The 22,646-nt window shown below is 36.1% G+C and overlaps 1 protein-coding gene across 1 annotated transcript in view; it reads left to right on the forward strand.

The window, feature by feature from the left end:
- LOC111510622 (uncharacterized) overlaps positions 1-22,646 on the forward strand; it is a 50,356-nt gene that overhangs the window by 19,687 nt on the left and 8,023 nt on the right. Inside the window, exons 2-3 of the mRNA XM_074178875.1 lie at positions 14,594-15,325; positions 18,434-18,727. Of these exons, the coding sequence (XP_074034976.1) occupies positions 14,594-15,325; positions 18,434-18,727 (1,026 nt within the window). The remainder of the gene's footprint in view (positions 1-14,593; positions 15,326-18,433; positions 18,728-22,646) is intronic.

Below are 22,646 nucleotides of genomic sequence, written 5' to 3' on the forward strand. Positions count from 1 at the left end.
TATAGGTTACGTTGATGAATAAAGCCAATTTAAAAAAAAATACATTTTTTTTTCCTTAGGCCCGAGACTCTTCAGCCCAGATTTTAATTTTTCTGGTGTTCATGACCATACTTGTTCATTTACTATTGTCTGAATCTTTCAATTTTTATAGCATCATTGTTACATGAATCTGTTATAGGAATTAAATCTTTCAGTTTAATCCCTATACGATTCCTTCATATTGTTATCAATAATATATGTAATTAAATATATAACATGCTATAACTACTATAGTCAAATACGTGTTGCAGTTTTGCAAAATGTTTAGTGGACATTCCACAATAAAATTTTGTTGAATATGTTCACCATCAATCTTCATCGAGTATCGACCAGTTTCATCGCACAAGAAAAAGGCATTTTTCAGATTTTTATCAGAAAGCAAATAAAAGGTTATTATCTCTGTCATTGAAGTAATGACACTCACGCGATCTATTGAAGTGTGCAAGATCACACTTATCAATATACGTGCTAAGTATTTCAATCAAGGCATACATGAAATTTGAATACATTTTTGATTCATCATTATCGTCACAGGACCAAACATAAAAACAGTCGCCAACGGAAATTATCACATCTTTTCCTTTGTGCCAATATCATTGTTATTATTATAGCCTCCATATCAAGCGACTGCCTCTCCCATTGTGAAACAATACTAAACGTAGATACGATCTGTCATACATATCTGCACTGAATATTTCAAAATTGTGACGCCAATCACCTTTCTCCGAAATTAATGAAATACAGGGTGTTCCTTAAACACATGCTAATATTTGAGGAGGTAATTCTTAGACCCATTTTAAGAAAAAAACTTCCTATGGACGGATGTCCTAAACGCCTTAACTTTTGAGATACAGGGTGGCAAAGTTTTCAAAAATAATCAGTTTTTTATTAATAACTGAGATAATTTCGTAGACATCTTTGGCATATTTGGTACATATGTTCCATGCCTCAAGGCGCATTTTCTGATGCACACAAATTTGTATTTTTTCAAACAGTGGCATCCCTACGGGTTTTGCATTGAATATTTTTGGCGAAAAAGTACTACGCCAATGCTTTCTTTTCAAAATAAAATCATTTTTGAAATCCTCATTTATTTTTGAGAAAATTTGATCTCTTGGTATTTCTTTGTCCGACGCATGATTTTCACTCAAAAAAATAAAAATCGACAGAAAGCAAATTAAGAAATTAGATCAATTCTAAAATGAATGAGAATCTGAAAATTGCTTCATAATGCATTACCAATTCCCTAATAATGTTTGAAAACATAATCTGCAAAAAAACAAAAACGAGTTTTATTTTATTTTGTGACAGTAAGTCTAAACGAATAGCACAAATTTGTTAATTAGTAATAATACCAAAACTGATTATAAAAATTGTTGGAATTGGCCACCTGCACTTAGTATGCATGCTTCCGCCCTTCTACGCATAGAATTACGCACCCTTTCAAATATTCCCGGCGTATTTCGTATAGTTTCACACGAGGCAACTATTGGCTCTCTTAAATCTTCTAAAGTATTAACGGGAGTTTTATATACAAGAGTTTTAAGGTGACTCCATAAAAAAATCTAAGCTGTTGAGATCGGGGGATCTTGCTGGCCATTGCTGAGGTCCTCCGCGACCTATCCAACGATTAGGATGAGCTGTATTCAAATGGTTTCGGACAATTACACTGAAATGAGCAGGGGCGCCATCGTGCATGTACCATATTCGATTCCTTAACGCAAGTGGCACATCTTTCAATAACCCAGGTAAGTCTTCTTCGAGAAAGTGTAAATAAGAACGACCATCAAGGCGTCCTGGTAGAAAAAATGGGCCTATTAGATGATCACCTATAATTCCTGCCCATACATTAACCGAAAATTGGTGTTGGAAATGGGTTTCGGTTATTGCATGGGGATTTTCTTCAGCCCACACATGGTTGTTATGGAAATTTTGAATGGCATTCCGAGAAAAATTTGCTTCATCTGTGAACAAAATTTGTGTCTCAAACTGCGGATTTAGTGCAATACTTTGTAGATACCACTGACTGAAATTCACACGCCGTGGAAAATCTCTGAGGAGTAATGCCTGCACTCTTGAAATATGGTATGGGTATAACAAAAAATCAACCAAAATACGCCAAACAATTTGATGACAAATATCCAGAGTTCTAGCGATCTTTCTCGTACTCGTCTCAGGATGTTCCTCAATTTCTTGCAGCACCGCTTCCTCAATTTCAGGAGTTCTTACTACACGAGGTCTACCTTCCGGAGTTCCTTTTTTGAAACTACAAGTTTCCTCAAGTCGACGATGAATATTTGAAAAGGTTCGGCTATCTGGTAAGGCACGATTAGGATATCTTTCCTGATAAATGCGCCTGGCTTCTGTTGCATTACCATCGGCAAGGCCATATACGTAATGCATTTGCGCCATTTCCGCATTCGTATAATTTACCATATTTACTGATATTCAGAAAAACAGCGGACTACCAAAATAACTTCAATAACACTTCAAAATCAATCAAAACGCGCTGTGACAGTTTTTAACACCAACACCTTACTTTAAACGAACATCAATATTAGCTATTGACGTTTGTACATACAGAGAATTCGTTTTTTATTGCTATGGTGGGTACGCTGTTTTTTCTGCTTTTAATCTTTAAAAGGAATCACATATCGACAAACTCCATATTTCCAAGAAGTGCAGTAAATAAATTCTGCTACACGTCATTTATTCCAGGAAAACTAAATTTATGTTTTCAAAAATTATTAAGCGGTGCTGCGTTATGACGTAATTTTAATTGAGAACAGTGCATCTGACAACAAACAAATTCCTTTTAGATCCTCAATTATTTTGCAACAAATCTGATCTCTTAGTTTGCTTTCAGTCGATGCACGATACCGCATCAGATTTTTAAGGAATTTATCCTTAAGTAGAGCGATTTTTAATTTTTTGAGCGAAAACCATGCGTCGGACAAAGAAAATTAAGAAAATTGTACATCAGAAAATGCGCCTTGAGGCATGGAACATATGTACCAAATATGCCAAAGATGTCTACAAAATTATCTCAGTTATTATTAAAAAACTGATTATTTTTGAAAACTTTGCCACCCTGTATCTCAAAAGTTAAGGCGTTTAGGACATACGTCCATAGGACGTTTTTTCCTTAAAATGGGTCTAAGTATTACCTCCTTAAATATTAGCATGTGTTTAAGGAACACCCTGTATATTCGTGGAAAAACAACAATTTTTCTATCTACAAGTTCCTATCATGTTAACTATTGATGAATCTATCACTGATGGTTTGCGAAACTTGAAAAATTGAAAAAAGTAACAATATATTATTGCATAACTCATACTTGTCTCTCGGAAACGATATGGACAATAAATACGACTGACTGTACCTACACATGGGTTGTGCGACATTGAAAAGTTACCTCAGAAATCGGACTCAAGTCATTATGTTTGGGTAGAAAGTACTCTAAATGTTGACTATAGAATACCTCAGGGCTCTATCCTTGGCCCCATTCTGTTCTGTCTATAGATAGATAGATATTTATTGGCTACGTTATATACATGAAATATTTGTAGCAAGTCAAATAGGAACATATTCACACTCGTGTTCTTGAAAAATTCATATAAATATACCCACACACACATATATACACATATATACATATACATACACATATATACATGTATATAGAAACATACATTGTCGTAAAACAACTAAAACTAATACTTAAAAAATATACAAGTCATTTCAAAAGTTCAGTAGTTGGCGTACTCATATATTCGTCAATCGAATAAAAACAGTTTTGTATTAATAAATTTTTTATTGTCCTTGACTGAAACACAAATTGCACAGTATAGCAATGGGTTCAGAGATAATATACACTATTTCTTTCAACATCACACTATTCAGCTAATAAATATCGAAACAATTCGATTTTTTCATGTCATTTATTACCTCTATGACCTCGTTGCGTGTGGTTGGAGCTAAGAAGAATGAATTTGTATTAGCAGGTATTGATTTTAGATAGTTTCTTGCTGAGTGAGTTGTTTGTGGCAGTTGATCATCTAGTATTTTGGCAATAGTAGAGAAGTAATTAACAAACTCTTCTGCGTTTAAATTAGGTGATGGGTGGGTATTTGAACTTTTTTTTCCTCTTTCTTGGTTAATAATTTTCCATGTATCCCTGGCCCTATTATTCGAATTAAGAATGTAGGTGTCATATTTCAGACGTTTTGCTTCTTCAAGCGAGCAATTATAGTATTTCTTGAATTCTTTGAAGATCTCTTTATCTGGTTATATATATCTGGTTTCCATAAAATAATTGATCATTGCACAGTTCATAATTATGCAGTTATATTATCGATTTCCTCCAAGTAACTGGCAGATGGCAATGGAAAAAATTAACAGTGATCTACAAAAGTTACTAGATCTATCTATAGCCCATAACCTGAAATTGAATTCTAAAAAGTCTCAGCTGATACGTTTTGTCCCGAAACATAAAAGATGGGAAATTGAAAGAAGAATTGAAATCAAAGTTGGACAGGACTTACTACAAATTGCAGAACCTGTAAGTTCCACCTATTGGTCAATATGCATAAATTCCTCATTTACAAAAAGCCAAATTATATTTATGAAAGATATAAAACTTACAAATCTCAGAATAATTCGAGGACACGAAACCGTCACACTTTTATTATTCCAAAACACTCGACAGCCTGTTTTTCTCGTAGTTTTATTTACAACTCTATCAAACAATACCTGAAGTCTTCTGGATAGATAACACTGGTCAACAGTGTTTCTGTCACATGAATTTTGTGATGTTTTTTGTGTATGTTGGCCTATCCCCATTATAAATATATAATAATTTTGTTTCAATCACATCCAGTTTTTTGGTGACAGCTATATATTCATTTCTGACCTTATATACACATATTTCTTTGAATAAAATCGTTTAGGCCGCTGTATAACTGTTGCATCAGCTAACATACATTTTATTTTAGACAGATATATTCCAAATATGCCACGAAAGTGTTTTACTAACCCTGACAGTTTTGTTATGTTTGTAGAGAATCAACTTTTACATCCTAGCGTCGAAATTTCACCCCATTAGAATAATTTGGGTGCTGCATCAAAATAAATTCTGGGTCCCACATAAATGTTGTGTAACATGTGTGAAACTCCTATTAGGTTAGGCTGAACAAGAACCTAGACATTTGCTATTTGGTATACCAATGATTTGAACAAGTTTGGATATGTTTTTAGATTTCAAACGTATTAGTCAGTTTTTATACTAGATAATGGAATAAAACCCGAAATCGGTCGTGAAAATAAAATAACTAGTGGAATTTAGACTGTCGTATTTTCGTCCATTTCATCAGTTACACAAAGTTTCAGATAACACTTTTCATAGTTAAATCAAATATAAAATAAAATGTAGGGTATTCTATTAGAAAAATATAACATTTGTTCTAGGATTTCGATTCACCTGATATCACAAAAAATATGTTTGCTGAAATTATTATTCAATATAGTGAAAAATATAGTTTTGAAACATCTTGATGGAATGATTTTTTGATGTTATTTTTAGTACTGTTTGGTATTTACCGATAGTCTCATTTATGTTTTTCCATTCATAAAAAAACCTAACTTTGTTTCGCTACGCCTCTAGTGTATACCCTGTATATGGGAGAATTTTTGAGAGCAGCCCTATGCATTGATATCTGGAACTTCTATATGAAATATTTCTTGATAACTCTACTCCTTCATCTCAAACTCATGTGACACTCACTATATACTCAGTGTGGTCGTTTTGAAATGAAACGCAAAGTAAATTTTTCATCCTTTTATGATAGTAGATTGGACTTATTTCATTTCGGTACCACTTTTACTTAGTCATAACCCATAAAACTTGCCACTGTCATTTATGATTACTATAAATCTGAATACAAAATTGGTGGTTCTCAGATATCTTATCATGAATGGGTATTTCTATATGTTCATTCACGGATGCCAACACAATGATAAGTCGAGATTATTCAATTTGTCGGCGTGATCAAATCCGTAGTTCACATAGTCTTACGAAACTGATACTTGGAAATACCATTTAAAATAACAGAGTAAAAATTTGTATTGTATGTGTACCTATAGATAAATCGCTCTAAAGTGACAGGCGTATGATGAATGAGTTTTCCCATTTCTGACCACATTATTTCTGATCAGGAAACAATACAGCGTGGCCACCAAATATGTATCGCGAGGCAGAACAGCCAGGAAAAATCTTTTCCCAAAAACATTTTTCAAATGGGAGACAACTTTCTTCCTGATAACTATTACAAATCCTTCAACCCTCAGAGCAGGGGTCTCGTCTATTACTTTTTTTTCAATCAGAAATACGATCTGAATACTGCATTGAAAATCCCTTTCCATTCCCGATCTAGTGCTTCCGAAAATAGGTTCAATTCTTTCAAAGGATAAGGAGATTTGACATTCCGAAAACATTTTCCGGATATTGCAAAAGTTGAATTCATTTTGAATAATCGATGTAAATGTTGAAAATAATGTTTCGGAACGGTTTTCTAATAAACGACAATGTTCGATTTCTGCTTGCCTGAAAATTCAATTATAGCTACATAGTCTTCGTCGTGAATTCAAATGAAGTATTCAAAAATAATTTATTATTGTTTTGAATTTGTCAGTCATTAGCGATATGTCGCGGTTTTTCAGGGGCAAATATAGCTTAGGATCATTGATTGAACTACAGTAATTAAATATTTTGGGAAAGAAAGTTTTTGGCTTTCTACTACTCCATCTGATACAAAAAAAAAGGGATGAGAGAATCTTCCAAAGAAAGGAAGGAAGTAATCAATTTGAAACTCTATACATGAATGTGTAGATCATGCAAAGACGTAACTTTCAGACACAAACTGAAAGAAAGTCCTCCTGAAACAGCTACTTTCATATAAACATTGAATTACACGAAAGAAAATAATTCTTTCGAAACAAATACTTCTATATGAACACTGAAGAAAGAATTATTTTCTTTCGTGTAATTCAATGTTTATATGAAAGTAGCTGTTTCAGGAGGACTTTCTGTCAGTTTGTGTCTGAAAGTTACGTCTTTGCATGATCTACACATTCATGTATAGAGTTTCAAATTAATTACTTCCTTCCTTTCTTTGGAAGATTCTCTCATCCCTTTTTTTGTATCAGATGGAGTAGTAGAAAGCCAAAAACTTTCTTTCCCAAAAATTAATCACTCCTAAAAATATAACGCCATCAATTCAAGTAATTGAATAATTTTTTTACATGTTCAATTCTACATGGTCAGTTCTACTTATACTTACGAATATTTTATATATACTTTGTTTTAGCATTCACTTTTATACATTTCTATATTACATTATTTTTAATATTTATTTCATATATAATAGCATTTCCTGTAACTGGGTACTCCTGTTGGAAATAAATCACTTTTTTTAGAAATGGGTATATTTTTAGGGGAAATTCATTTTTGAAAAAAAAAGGTTTTGACTTCCTACTTCTCTATTTTCCTACAAAAATAAATGTGGCAATCTTCCTTAGAAAAAAAGAAGGAAAGTAATCAATTTCAAAAAATTATCTTTATACAGAGATGTGTAGATGATGCGAAGTGAATTTCATACACAAACTATAAAATAAACCTTCTGTTAACATACTTTTTATGTACTGTTTCGGAACCTTTGGTGTAGTAATGAATATTACTGGAGTTTTTCCCAACACCAAATCGTGATTTTTAACACCTCGACACGTGTTTTGATCACCAAGTGATCATCTTCAAGAGGAAGACAAAACTGGAAACTTCGCGAAACTAAAGCTATTTATGCTATACAGATATATCATTCAGGTAAACCATACAGGTATATCACCCATACAGGTATACCACCCTAAATTGATGTTACAATTAGCCTTACCTATTATTTTACAAATGTTATAGCTATGTATAAAACAATTTTCAGCTATATAAAAAATTAATTACACAATATTGCCTATCTAAATATGTTTTTACAATGTGTCCTTATGTAGTAATCAGTAAACCCAACAACATTATTTCAACAAGCTATATATAGTATGCTATTTAGTATTGGTCCGTCATCGTTATTCATAATATTATATTGTTTACTCATTTCAACACTCTCATAGGCATCTACTTGCGTGTTGTTGTTAAATTGTCTAACTAATTTCAATGAACTGAAGTCTATGCCGATTTTTCAGGTCTTCCATATTTTAAGTGGCTATGTGTTCCTCATATCTCACTTCAATAGATCTTTTTGTCTGTCCATAATATTTTGCATCGCAGTCCTTACATTCAATTTCATAAACTCCAGACTTTTCCGATTTCTCGACTTTGTCTTTTGGACTTCCCAAAAGGCTCTGTAGTGTATGACTTGTTTTAAAAACCACCTTTATACCTAGTTCCTTGAAAATCTTTCCAAAGTTCTTCGTATATTGGTGGTATGGAACTCAGATGTATTTATCTTGGTTTTTGTCCTTTCTGAAAGTCAAGATTTCGTTCATTCTCAACCTAAACTTCTTCTTCCTTATTATGTCATCTACAATACCCCTCGAGAAACCGTTAGTGGCTGCTATTTCCTGTATTGTACGTTTTTCTTTTGTGAACCTATAATGTGTTGGAGGGAAAGTCAAAAGACGATGCACCAAAAAATTCAACCCAGCACGTTTGTGTTCTCCACAGTGATGTGAATGTTTCTTTTTCAAATATATCGTATTCTAACCCTCCATATTGGCTCTTCATTACCAAAACGTCAAGAAAAGGTAGTTGTTCCTTATTTTGTAACTCATACGTGAATTTTATTGATGGATATCTATTATTTAAAAAGGCAACGAAGTCCTCAATATTCGATTTTTTGGTATCGAATATCGCGAAAATATCCACATACCTTAGCCAAATCCTAGGGAAATACGACTTTTCTTTGATTTCCATTTCGAATCTACTCATGAACAGGTCTACCAGGTAGGGGGACAAGGGATTTCCCATGGCCGTTCCTTCCTGTTGTTCATAAAGGCAACCTTCTACCTGGAACCGATTTTGTTCCATACACAAATTAGTAAGAGAAACGAATTTATCGATTTCGTTATTATTGGAATTATTTTTCTCTAGTAATTCCCTGAGGTATTGCAAGGTCTGTGGAATCGGGACGCTAGGTAATATTCATCCATTCATCATATCCAGTAATATTCTTCTCTTAACAGTTCATATAAACACAAAGGAAAAGTACTTTCGAAAAAACTACTTTCACATGTACACCGAATTATTAAAAAATAAAACACTTCTTTGTACAACTGTCAAAAAATTTTGACAACTATACATCTCTATTGATGCCCAAATGTTCACCGTGAAAAAAAAACTTTTTTCCACTGCCAAAATAATCATTTTCAACAGAGTCAATTGTCCATCTAATATTCATCATGAAACAATTTAGTGTATTGGAATACTAATTGATACAATTACTCTCAACATATATTCCTTTCTGCTGCTGCTAATCAGAAATGTTAGATAGTTATTAAGAGTTGATTCCACAGTTTTATCAGATAATTCAATTTATTTAGAAGAAAACGCACCGTTTAATATTTTCTTCGAAATCTCAATTTTGTTACTCAAATCTTCTACGGAGGTAAATTTTCAGCCACCGTGACGTTTTATGGATGTAGTGTTGCTCCCTGCATTGGCCAGAAGAGTTACAGAGCTTCTTCTGAAAGAGTGGCCTGTGTAGCTCTTATACATATCTTTTCCAAGCCATTTTGTCACCAAGCTGAAAATTTCTCCTATTTTATTTACGTCCACATGTTGGTTAATACATATTCCTCTCGAATATTTTAAAAATAATCTGTTATTTTTTGTATGCGGTGGCCATAGTGCTCTACATTTGCGGTATAACTCAATATAATCAGAATTCGAAACAGTAAACGTTCTTGAGTAATAGGTCTTCGTATCAGGTATGGCACTCTCATGTGCCATTAAAAAAACACTCATTTTACGCACTTAATACAAAAAAACGATTCTCTATTAAGTTACACTCGTTATGAAATTGAATCAGATATCATTTACAATATTTTGTAGCCATCCTGTGAATGATCCTACTCAGTTTCATAACAAATATTTGGAATACAAACTGTTCGCGAAAAATATAGGATAATTCTTGAATCAGCCCACTTGTTTGCTTAACTCAAGTGCTTCTCAGAGTTCAATTGAGAGGAAAAATAATAAATAATGAGACAATGTAATTTCATTGAACACAACATGATCACATGTAAATTACTCTACCTACTCAATTTATCATTAAGAGCTCATTCAAATTCAAATTCAAATTTTTTATTTGGTTCATAACAAAGCTACACCTTTAGAACATGTCACAAAATACCATCAAATTAACATATGCCAAAAGTAAAATATAAAATCTTCAGAAGATACAGTGCAATAAAAATAATAATACAGTACATACATACAATCGTGAAAGGCATCTTTGCTCTATGGTCCCGGGAGTGAATGGAAAAAGTCATTAATACCATATAGGGGATTTTCCGTAAGTAATGTCTTTAAATGTTTTTTAAATTTACTATAGTCTGAAAGCTCATAGTAGGTGATTTTCATGCCATGTGTAGTTATTACTCTGGTGAATATAAATAGTTTCGATAAATTAACGGAAGTAACATATTATGATGACATGAAATCTGAAGATGAAGATCGGAATATAAACTGCAAGATATGGTTTTGCAGAACAGTAACACGTTGTTTATGTACTTCACAGTATAGTGACAGTAGAACTAAACCCCCTGTCCAGGAACTTTAGTTCATGGGAACATCTATTCATCCAATGTGCTTGGTAAAAAACGGGGTAACAAGAGCCTTGTTCATTTCATGAAAGTCCACAAAAATCACAGAGTCTCATAACATAATTTTTATCAGTCTACATTTCAACCTGAACCAAATCTATTAGGTGGTCGACTATGAGCACTGTAGGGCTGAAAGATCACACCAAGTCACGACCCAACTCCATACACTCAAGATCAGTCGACCGCAGTCTACTCACTTCTCTCTCGTCACTCTATCTGCCCACACCTTGACGGATGCAACCCATATCTTGCTCTATCTCATCAATACCGAGCAATTGACACACCCCTCTCTCCCTTTCGTTACGCTCCCTTTACTTTCTCTATCCCACTAGCTCACTTCCTAGACACCTGTCTCAAACATGCTCCATTGTCTTTGTTTCCCTCCATTGGTAGGAACACGAAGCCCCGCACCTCAGTCCAAATCACACCAGTTATCCCGGAAAGTTCCTATGTCCCAGCTTCTACTAGACTACCTTTATCGAAAGGAGGATCATACCATATGCAACTATCGTACAATGTCTTTGTTACAGTCTTTCAGTCATCCCTTCATTCAATTCGAACTTTCATTCATTTCAAATTATAATCCTAATTCTCACATCCAGTGGTCTCCCATTCCAATTATCCCTAGTGTCACTTATGTGTCACTTGATCTTTCTTCATTTATCTCACTTCCTAGATGCGCTCTACTATTTTCTCCATTCTCACTATCATGCTCCTCTTCTTCATATAATCTTTCTCAACATCTCTCCCAACATCTTCCAACTCTTTGCATTATTCTTCTTTATTCCATAGCTCGAGTGCTCTTCCATTGATTGCCAATTCTGCGTCATCCATTCCAGCGACTCCTTCCGTTCTCTATTTCCCATTCATCTTCATATATTTCTCTCTATCCTCCATACTGAGTTTTCCTAACTCTCCATACCATAGAGAAGCTATTCCTATGCTGCCGTTGGTGCCATTCAGTCATTTTCGATCAAGAAGGCGTGGATGAAAAAGTATCTTACTTGGTAAATTGTTTAACTAGCATATTTGATCGGCATGCCCCTATAATAACTTCTAAAATTACAAAAAAGAAAGCTCCTTCGCTGACATTTGCCTTACAACAAATGATGAATGAACGAAATAAAGCTCTGAATAAATATAAACGAACAGAGTCAGTCGCTCATTTTCAATTGTATAAAGATATCAGGAATTATACAAACCAAGCAATAAAAGGGAGAAAAGGGCATACTTTTTGTATCAGTTTGAGAATTCCGATTCAAAAAAGTTGTGGCAAACACTGAGAACAAATAACTTCTTCAAAAACAAAAATCAAGAAATTCCTGAAAATCTAAAGAAGCCAAGTGAAATTAATAATTTTTTAATAAATTCCATTCCAAATGTTGCCCCACCTGAATATCTTATGAATTTTTACAGCACCAACAATATTATTCCTTCCACTTTTAAATTCAAAGAAGTCAATGACACTTTTGTATATGACAGCATTTGTAAAATTAATTCCAATGCAATGGGCTGTGATGGGCTGAATGTTAAACTTATCAAACTTTGTTGTCCTCTAATTGTGCCATATATTACACACATCATAAATTTCTGCCTTTCAAGGGGTGTTGTCCGTACTGTTTGGAAAAGAGCAGTGGTTCAAGTTCTACCCAAGAAACAAAATCCTTCAGAATACAAGGATCTTAGAGGAATAAGTATCCTACCCATGCTTTCCAAGATTCTAGAAAGATCCATTGAAGTACAGATAAGACAGCATTTAGCCGACCACTCACTATTGCCTGTTGTTCAATCTGGCTTTCGTAAAGGCTACAGCTGTACGACAGCCTTACTTAATATAGTCGATGATATCATTGCCTCAATGGATAAAGGTCTGTGTGCGATATTGGTACTGCTGGATTTCAGCAGAGCATTTGACACTATCAACTTCAAATTACTGCTTAATATTTTGCACTATATAGGTTTTTCAGAATCGGCTGTTGGCCTTATACAAAATTATTTAGACAATCGTAAACAGTGTGTAAAAATTGAATCAAATCAGTCCGAATATATGACATTGAACTGGGGGGTGCCTCAAGGTTCAATCCTGGGCCCTTTACTTTTTTCTGTGTATACCATCAATTTAATAAAATCTTTAGAACAATGTAAGATTCATGTCTATGCTGATGATACACAGATTTATCACACTTTTCCTCCGCAGTTAGCAGATGATGCTTCTGAAATAATTAATAGGGAACTGGCGACGTTCATTAATTTTGCTTCTGAACATTGTTTACCAATAAATTGCGCTAAATCTAAAGTAATGTTATTTGGGTCTATGTATAATCGGGCTAGATTTCAGTTTCCTATCAATATAGAAATTAATAATGAATTGATCCCTGTTGTTGAAGAAGCTAAAAACCTAGGCATTATCATAGAGGCAGACCTAAGATTCGAAAAACATGTTAATCAATTGATTCGACGGGCATATGGTTCACTAAAACTGATTTATGGAAACAGGCATTTAATTCCTCGAAAAATCAAAATGAAACTGTGCGAAACATTAGTTTTATCACATTTTAATTTCGCTGACTCTGTCTATGGTCCGAGCTTAACAACTATTTACAAAAATAAAATTCAAAAAGTGCAGAATTCCTGTTTGAGGCTAATATACGGCGTGAGGAAAAATCAGAGAATATCACATAAATTAATTGAGATTGGATGGTTGAATATGGAAAATAGAAGAGTTCATCATGCGGTCACTTCATATTACAAAATTATTCTATCTGAAACTCCTTCATATTTATACAACAAAATATCTTTCAGGACAGACATACATAATTTAAATCTACGATTTAAAGGATTATTATCCCCACCTAAATTCAAAACTGAAATGTTCAGACGATCTTTCACCTACCAAATTTATAATTTATATAATTCCGTTCCTGAAAGTTTGAAGAACCTCAGTATTACTTGCTTCAGATCAGAATATAAAAATAATTTATTCAAAACACAAGTGTAGATACCCCTCTGCCCGCTGCCAAACCAACAAACATAACGATTCTCGTCACTTATCACTCATTTCTCTCATTGTCTATTTGTCAATTACATGTACAAACGCATATGAATTCTTCGACGCACTGTATTAGGGTTAAGTGGAAGAACATTTTCGTAGTAAAACTATCGTTTGTCTGCAGAAAATGAACTTCGCCCTTTATTTTCAGAAATGTTTTTATTTTTTTTTGCATACAATGTTAAAATCTATATGTATATTATTTGAAAATAATAAAGACCTTTATTATTATTAATGCTATCTTTTTTAGTTTTTCCACCATTTCTTTCGCAGCCATAATTGTAACCAAAATAACTTTGATGATTTTGAACCAAATTGGTTCAGCGAGAACTTTGTACCACTCTCACACCAACCTTGTACTCTACCACTAAAATTGGTTGACAATTCACTATCTCGTCAAAAAGTAATGCTCACATATGTTTTTGCATCTGCAAATTTTGATATATTTTATCTATAATCATTTGCATTGTAAAAGATACATTTTAAAGGACGAAGAAGAAGGTGACATCTCTTACCTTCTATATAACCATGTGAATTCGACAAGAGCATATTCATTTCTCAATTGATTTTTGTACAGTGAACAACTGGCAATTATTATCTCATTTTTTCTTCTTCCACAGATTGATGCAGCAACCGGGCAGAAAGACACATTTGAATCACTTCTTCAACGTAGTATCAGAACCGCCATAACTCTGAAAAAAAGGGGGATTCAAAAAGGAGATATAGTAACAACTTGCTCAGATAACAATATAAACGCATGTGTGCCATTAATAGCTTCATTTTTCATAGGCGCCATACCATGTTCTTTAGATCCGACCTTATCAGATTTTGAAATGGAGGAGTTGATCACACAGGTGAATCCCAAAATCATATTCACCGTGAAATTGTCGCTGGCCAAAATAGAAAAGTTTGTTAATGATCGAAATCTTGATTCGAAAATAGTAGTCTTCGGTTCTTCTTCAGACCATGCTACTTTCGAAGATTTTCTGCAACCTCAAGAAAGTGAAGAGGAATTCAAACCAATTTTCATCGAAAATCCCAAAGATACTCTAATTATTTACTTCAGTAGTGGTACTTCAGGATTTCCTAAAGGTGTTTGTCTCAACCATTATTATTTTTACAACCATTCTCCTCTGGCGCCTCCGGCAAAGAATAATGACGTAGATAAAGAGAGACAGTTGTACGAGTTATCCGTTAAAAAGAATGGAGATTGCAGCTTCCTCAATTACGGTTCTATGTACTGGACCTCTGCGGGGATGGGACTATTCCTCTCCATTTTTGCTGGAGTTAGTAGACTGCTGTGCAACAATTTCAATCCAGAAGAATTCTGGTATCTGATAGATAAATACAAAGTGAGTGATAAATCAATATATCTTATTTCATTTCATCATGGTTTTATCAATAAAACAATTTGTTTCGATCTTCAATCCGCTGTGATTCCACAGATCCATAATTATATAATATAATAATTTCTCAGATACATCTATAAGACGTTGTAACTATAGGGTCTGTCATTGAGGCTACTATCTTCAAATTTGAAAGAACAAAGTGTGGATGGAATATCATTTACTCATTTGATGCCATAATGTGTGAAAAATAATATCGTTTGAATGTCCACCACTTCTTCTCTGGCTGGAGCGCATTCGAAACGTCCAAATTTCCATGACTCTGACGCATAAACCAGGCTGAATTTGAATGATGGCATAGGTTATGTTGGCTTTGAGAACAGCTGTGGTTTGTGACTTATTCGCATGCACCTGCGACTCAAGAAAACACCACAAGAAAAATTAAAACGAGGTCAAATCACATGATCTCGGTGGCTAGTTCAACTCAACTACACGTGAGATGATCATGTCCTCAAATCGCTCTTACAGAATATCCAATATTGCATAAGCTGTGTGGCACATATCGTAAGGGTCCAAATCATCAAATTCAGGTCAAAAGAAGTTGGTAATCATCGACCTATAGTTGATAGTGATAATAATGATAATAATAGTAATAATAATAATAATAATAGCAGGGATGGGCACTAACACCCTTGGCCTTTGGTGAGTTGCTACGCCACTTACCCAAGCAGTTGGTGCAAAATCGGAGCGGCAGCCCAGGCGCACCCGGGAAGGAGAACTCTATTCTCCCTCCGGTGCCGACTGTGGGTCCACAGGGCTAACCACCCGGTGGACCCAACACTTGGTTCCCAATAATCGAGGCAGAGGCCCCCACAATCGACCCGCTCGGAGGGGTCGGAGGCAAGGTGGTGGGGCTCATAAAGATGATTTGCCTACCGATGACAACCCTGATAATGACAAGGGACGCTTTGAGTGGACGCATGAGCTGAGAGATATGCATTGTTACGAGAGTAGTGAGCCCGCGCGAAGAGGGTACATGGAGGATTGCATGCTCTGTGGTGTGAAACACATCCGGAGCATGCCGCCTTCATCGCCCAAAATATTAGGGATTACGTATCCTATCTTCGGCGTCAGGGCCTGCTAACGAAGTGGTAGAAGTGACAGTTCTACCACCAGTTGGCACGGCTGGAGAGGAGACTCGCATCATGCCACCGATGCAGTCAATCGGAACACGCAGGGCGCTACACAGGATTAGGCCCCTGAAGCCACAAGATCTGGCTTGTTTGGATGCAGAGATTCATAGTGTTCTAACAGAAGAAGCTGACATCTGGCAAATCAACACCGCCGTGTATAACGTCGTCCAATCGCTTTCCGAATCGGAAGGACGAAATCCCGGCCTTGCGGTTCGGAAGATTGAACGACGTGTACACAAGATGGAGGCTAAGATCACGTCGTCGAGACAACACGCGTCTCGTATCCAATGTGTGATGGATTACAGGGCGGCCAATAGGCCTTTCACGCCCGCAGTGCAGCGAACAGAAGCCAATCTACGACGTATCCATCACACTTTAAGCCAAGGCGTGCTGCTGACCACCAAACAGCACTGCCTTGATAGAATACGAATGCTAGTGGCTGCTAAAAAGTCACTAGTGAGGCGAGCGAGAAGTATCGCGGAAAACCTTAGGTTCCGCGAGAAACCTTCTCGCTTATTTCAAGAGCCTACACGTGTTGTGGATAATCTGCCGACCGCTGATCAGGTGGAATCCTTCTGGAAGGATATCTATGAACACCCGCATCCACTCAACTTAGACACTCCAGTCCTAACGCAGTTCGAAGCTTCCAACAGAGAGCTTCGACAGCCTGAGCTCAATCAACTGCGCAACCCGATAACCCCGGATGACGTTCGAAGGGTCCTTGTTGGTTCCAAGAACTTTGCTGCTACAGGCCCAGATGGGCTGAACACTTATTGTTGGAAAAAATTACCAAGTACCCACCGCCATCTGGCCATTTCACAGCTGGACGGAGAGCAGCCGAAGTTGTTTACAAGCATTTATACACACAAATACTCTCCGCAGTTGACCGAGTGTTCAAACGGATATATGAGCAGAGAGGGTCGAGGAGAGGAGTCGCTGGATGTAAAGATAACCTGCTCATCGATAGATGTGTAACGCAGGACTCGATACAATATAAGCGTAACCTCTCTATGGCCTGGATCGATTACCGTAAGGCATTTGATACAATTTTGATACCACTTCGGCGAACTCGCTTCACCATAACATCTGGTCAAGCAAGAGTCCAAACAGGGTGGGTCACTTTCAGAAGGAGTGTATTTCAGGGTGATCCCCTCAGTCCCCTTCTCTTCTGCATCTCACTATTGCCATTATCCGTCACCCATCTGTTTTATATGGATGATCTTGAACTTTATGCCTCTGGAGAGAAGGATCTCCATCAGCCCTTGAGGGTGGTGGAAGAGTACACGCATGCTATCGGTATGAAATAATTCGGGATAGACAAATGTGCAATAGTCCATCTCAAAAGAGGACGATGCGGGGGCTACGGAGAGGATGTGCAGCTCGTAGATGGTAGCATCCTACACCATCTGGATGCCGGAGAGACGAATACTTACCTCGGGGTGGAACAACGCCACTCACAAAGGATAACAGCAGTTAGAAACTCTCTTCGCGGCAAGTATCAGCACGAACTTCGACAGATCTGATTATCGGAACTGTCAGGGAAGAACAAAGTTGCTGCAACAAATATGCTTGCCGTTTCAATCTTACTTCACTCGTTTGGAGTAGTGAAGTGGACTCGGGAGGAGCCGTATCAACTCGACGTAAAGACCCGAAAAATAATCCATTTCTATCGGAGTTTGTATCCCAAATTGTCCGTTCCACGGTTGTACTTCTTCCGACAACAGGTAGGCCGTGGACTTTTGAGTTTGTAGTGTCTACATTGTGTTTCGTTGGCAAGAAAACACTGATTTGAATCTTTTATTTCGATCGAATTGAATCAGTATTCACTGAAATATTACAGTTTAAGATAGACTCATAAAAACGGACATAACTTTTGAAACATCCTAATATATACATATCTCAATTCAATATCTATTTTCAGGTCTCTGGTGGATTTCTCACTCCATTTCAAGTAACAGAATTGGTGAAATCTGGCAAACCAGATGACGTTAGTTGCAGTTCGCTTATCAGGTTAACAACCGGAGGTGCAGCATTATCCAAAAGATACTTTTTTGCACTCCAAGAATTACTTCCAGATACAGATATCGTTCCAACATATGCCCAAACAGAGGCAGGAATGTTGGCTAATTTTCAAATATACAACAAAACCCAGAGGGAGATTTATAAAAAAAACCCTGAGTCTGTTGGACTACCGGTTAGAGGAGTGTGGTATAAGGTGAGTAACATGGAAGCTCCATAAGTGAAAAACGCGAGTTTGCTTCAGACCACGCGACTGAGGTAAAATTTCTTCAGCTCCATCTAAGTGTATGAAAATATATATGTATATCGAGAAAGGTTAATGCAGTCAAGCTGCTGGAAAATAATTCCATGAAAAGCAAAAGATGAATAAATAAGTACCATTTTGATAATTCCCATATTGATTTCAATTCAAGAGCCACCGGTAGACAGCTGTTTCAGCCTATTAGGTATCGTCAGTAACGTCAGTACCAGGCAAGCGGTCCTCGATTAATCGATAATCGAGCCTCGGTGGGTTCTTGAATTGAAATCAATATGGGAATGATCAAAATGGTGATCCTGTTGTGTGTCTTTTTATACGGTCCGAACGCCTCAATACAGGCACTTCTGTTGCTTTAGGTTAATTTGCCTGTATTTGGATTACATCAGGTACTTTTCTTTGTGTTAAATCTTCTTTAGGTTTATTGTTTCTAGGCGTGTATGTTGATTTGTTCAATATATTTAATGTTAGGTCTTGTGGTGTTTTGATTTGTGCTTGTTCCTCGATAAGTGATTTTTGACTGTTAAATTTATGGACGTTTAAGTTTTCCCAAATGTCCATGCGGTTTCCATTATTGACTTGTTTTATGAGTTTTATGTTCTCTGGTGAGGAAAAGTTATGATTGTTTTGTATGGCGTTTGTTGCGAGGTTTGATTTATATACTATTGGATTTATGTATGCCTTTTTGTGTTCATCGTACCTTTGGTCCAGTTTTTTCTTGGTTTGGCCGATATAGAATTTGTTGCAGTCCAAGCATTGTATACTGTATAGTCCGAGCATTGTATACTGTATATCCCGTTTTGGTTTTTGTCTTGGACAAAATAGATGATACACCAGATGCTCTAGCTACTTGTCTGATAGATTGTTAATCATCCATTTTTACATATCCCAAAACTGCAACTTCAACTCTGTCATTTCTGTTTGTGCAGTCGAATAGTTCACCTCATCTAGTGCCTTCAGCTTTATCTACCGGGTGTCAACGAATCTATTAGACAAGTCATAACTTCTAGACTATTAGGAGAATTGAAATGAGATTTGGTATAGTTGAATGGTATGTGGAGAGGAATGTTTTCACATATTTTTCACTTTCCGGTCACTTCCGGTTTCAGCGGAAATGGCTCCGGTTCTGAATTTTTAAATGGAACACCTTGTATATTGTAACATTTTTGGATTTCTGAGACAATTCTGGATCAGAAACTGACATTTCCGGAAGATTTTCAGCCTACTTGATTTTTTCAGAGTCACTTTTAAAATTGCATCTAGGTGGCCATGATCGGACGTAAACTAATCTATGGACCTCAGGTGATATCAAAAAATTGCAATAGCGGAGTTTTAGTGACTAGTGTGTTGAATATGAATGAGACAAGTTTACAAAATAACATTTTCGTGTCTAACTATTATTTTTCAAATGGCGACCATTTTTTGACAAGCAATTTCCGAAAAAAGGATTTTTTGACGAATCTAACGTTAATAATTTATTTGCGATTCGATCAACAAATTTAACAAATTTAACTAATAATTTCAGCGATGCACTTAGATTTTTTGCAATATCCTAAGTTCTTGAAAATTCCACTATAGTAAATTTTCAAAGTGCATCCCTCCTTGTTCAAGACACATTTCAGCTCGTTCAATTGTTTCTCTCAACACAGTCAGATCCGGTGAGCGGGCAGGCCACCGTACTGGACCGTTGGTTGCAATAACTCTATTATTAAAATGCTCTATTAAAAAATCAAGTACGTCTCTGCTATTATGGGGTGGTGCTCCATCTTGCTGGAAGTAAATTTGCCGTAAAACTTCTGAAGGCATATCATTAAGATGATCCTCGATTTCATTTTGAAGAAAACCCAAGTATCTAACCCCTGTTAACTGACCTTGAAACAATATTGGACCAATTATTCTGTTTCCAACGATACCAGCCCAGACATTGACGCCAAACCTTTCTTGAAAATTGCCCTCTCTCATTGCATGTTGATTTTGTTGGGCCCAGTACCGACAATTCTGCTTATTAAACATGCCATTATTTGTAAACCGTGATTCGTCGGAAAATAGAATGAAGTTGATAAAATTTGGGTTAACTCTATGATTTTGAAGCAACCAATCACAAAATACTACTCTTCTATTGCCGTCGTCAGCATACAAATGTTGATGTAACTGATATTTAAATGCTCGATATCCGTGCTTTTTCAGTATTTTTCTTGCTGATTCGTGACTTATCTGCATTTCTCTACTAATTTCTCTTAAAGAAACCGTTTTGTCAACTTCTACCATAGCAAGAACGTTAATCTCAGTCTCCTCATTTATGACAAACCTCTGTTCTGCGTCTCGATTTCCCTCTTGCCTAAAACGACTCTCAACATAAGGAAAATACTGATGAGATGGGTGTTGCCGATTGGGATATCTCTGAGCATACAACTCAGCAGCTTTCCTTGAATTTCTGTGACATTCTCCAAACAATAACAACATATCCACTTTTTCACTTTGAGTATACATTATTTCGACGAAAAATTAAACTAAAATTAACGAAAATCAAGACAAACTTCTACTTTCTGCTCATAAAGCTTATGTCACTGTCATAACCTAGGTGAGCGTTTTGTTCTCCAAAGTGGACTTGATGGAAATAACCGCAAAATATTATGCATCATTCCTATCCATGGCACCCTTGACAAAAGTAAATGAATTTGTATCGAGTATTTTCCTCAGTAATATTCAATGTATGTTCTTATTTGTAATCCAATCGCAAATAAATTAGTATCGTTAGATTTGTCAAAAAATTCTTTTTTCGGAAAGTGCTTGTCAAAAAATGGTCGCCATTTGAAAAATAATAGTTAGACACGAAAATGTTATTTTGTAAACTTGTCTCATTCATATTCAACACACTAGTCACTAAAACTCCGCTATTGCAATTTTCTGATATCACCTGAGATCCATAGATTAGTTTACGTCCGATCATGGCCACCTAGATGCAATTTTAAAAGTGACTCTGAAAAAATCAAGTAAGCTGAAAAACTTCCGGAAATGTCAGTTTCTGATCCAAAATTGTCTCAGAAATCCAAAAATGTTACAATATACAGGGTGTTCCATTTAAAAATTCAGAACCGGAGCCATTTCCGCTGAAACCGGAAGTGACCGGAAAGTGAAAAATATGTGAAAACTCTCCTCTCCACATACCATTTATCTGTACCAAATCTCGTTGTGATACACCTAATAGTCTAGAAGTTATGACTTGTCTAATAGATTCGTTGACACCCGGTATATGCGATACCTCGATAAAACTTAAATAGTGAAGAAGTAGCTATTATAAACCCAAGTGCATTTATTAATGCAGGGTTATCATTACATAAACGTTCTGTGAAATAGTAACACATTGTTATCAGTAAACAATCGGCATTTCTCAAAGCCAAACCAACCGAACAATTAGTGACAAAAAACCAGAGCTTCTTAGCTCTAAATAAACTACAATTACAGAACTTTTCAGTTCTAAACGAAGTGAATTCGTTGTGGCAGTTCCAGACTTTCAGAGCTCCCAGCTCTAATCATAATAGAACTTTTCAGTTTTACCCAGTGAGTTCAAGACAGTGTGTTGCCGCAGACTTTCAGTCAACGAGGGTAATCCAAAGAGGAGGCATCCGTCGCCGTATTTACTGTATCCTCAGCAAATACAGCCGGAGGCACGCCAACCCGTATTGTCTACGAGAGTTTTCACGAGAAAACTCTCACTGCACTGGCAATCGGCGGCTTCAAACGCCCCTGAGTTCCCGGGAACTTTTCTCACCACCGTTTATACATTCACAGGCAAATAAAGTCACGATTGTGTCTTTTTTAGGAACAGGGATCACATGGAATCTTCCAGTCCGGTCCT

The sequence above is a fragment of the Leptinotarsa decemlineata genome, unplaced genomic scaffold (genome assembly GCF_025532065.1).
Source record: "Leptinotarsa decemlineata unplaced genomic scaffold, Ldec_3_MD MMD2_tig00004307_RagTag_RagTag, whole genome shotgun sequence".
Classification (NCBI taxonomy): Eukaryota; Metazoa; Arthropoda; class Insecta; order Coleoptera; family Chrysomelidae; genus Leptinotarsa; species Leptinotarsa decemlineata.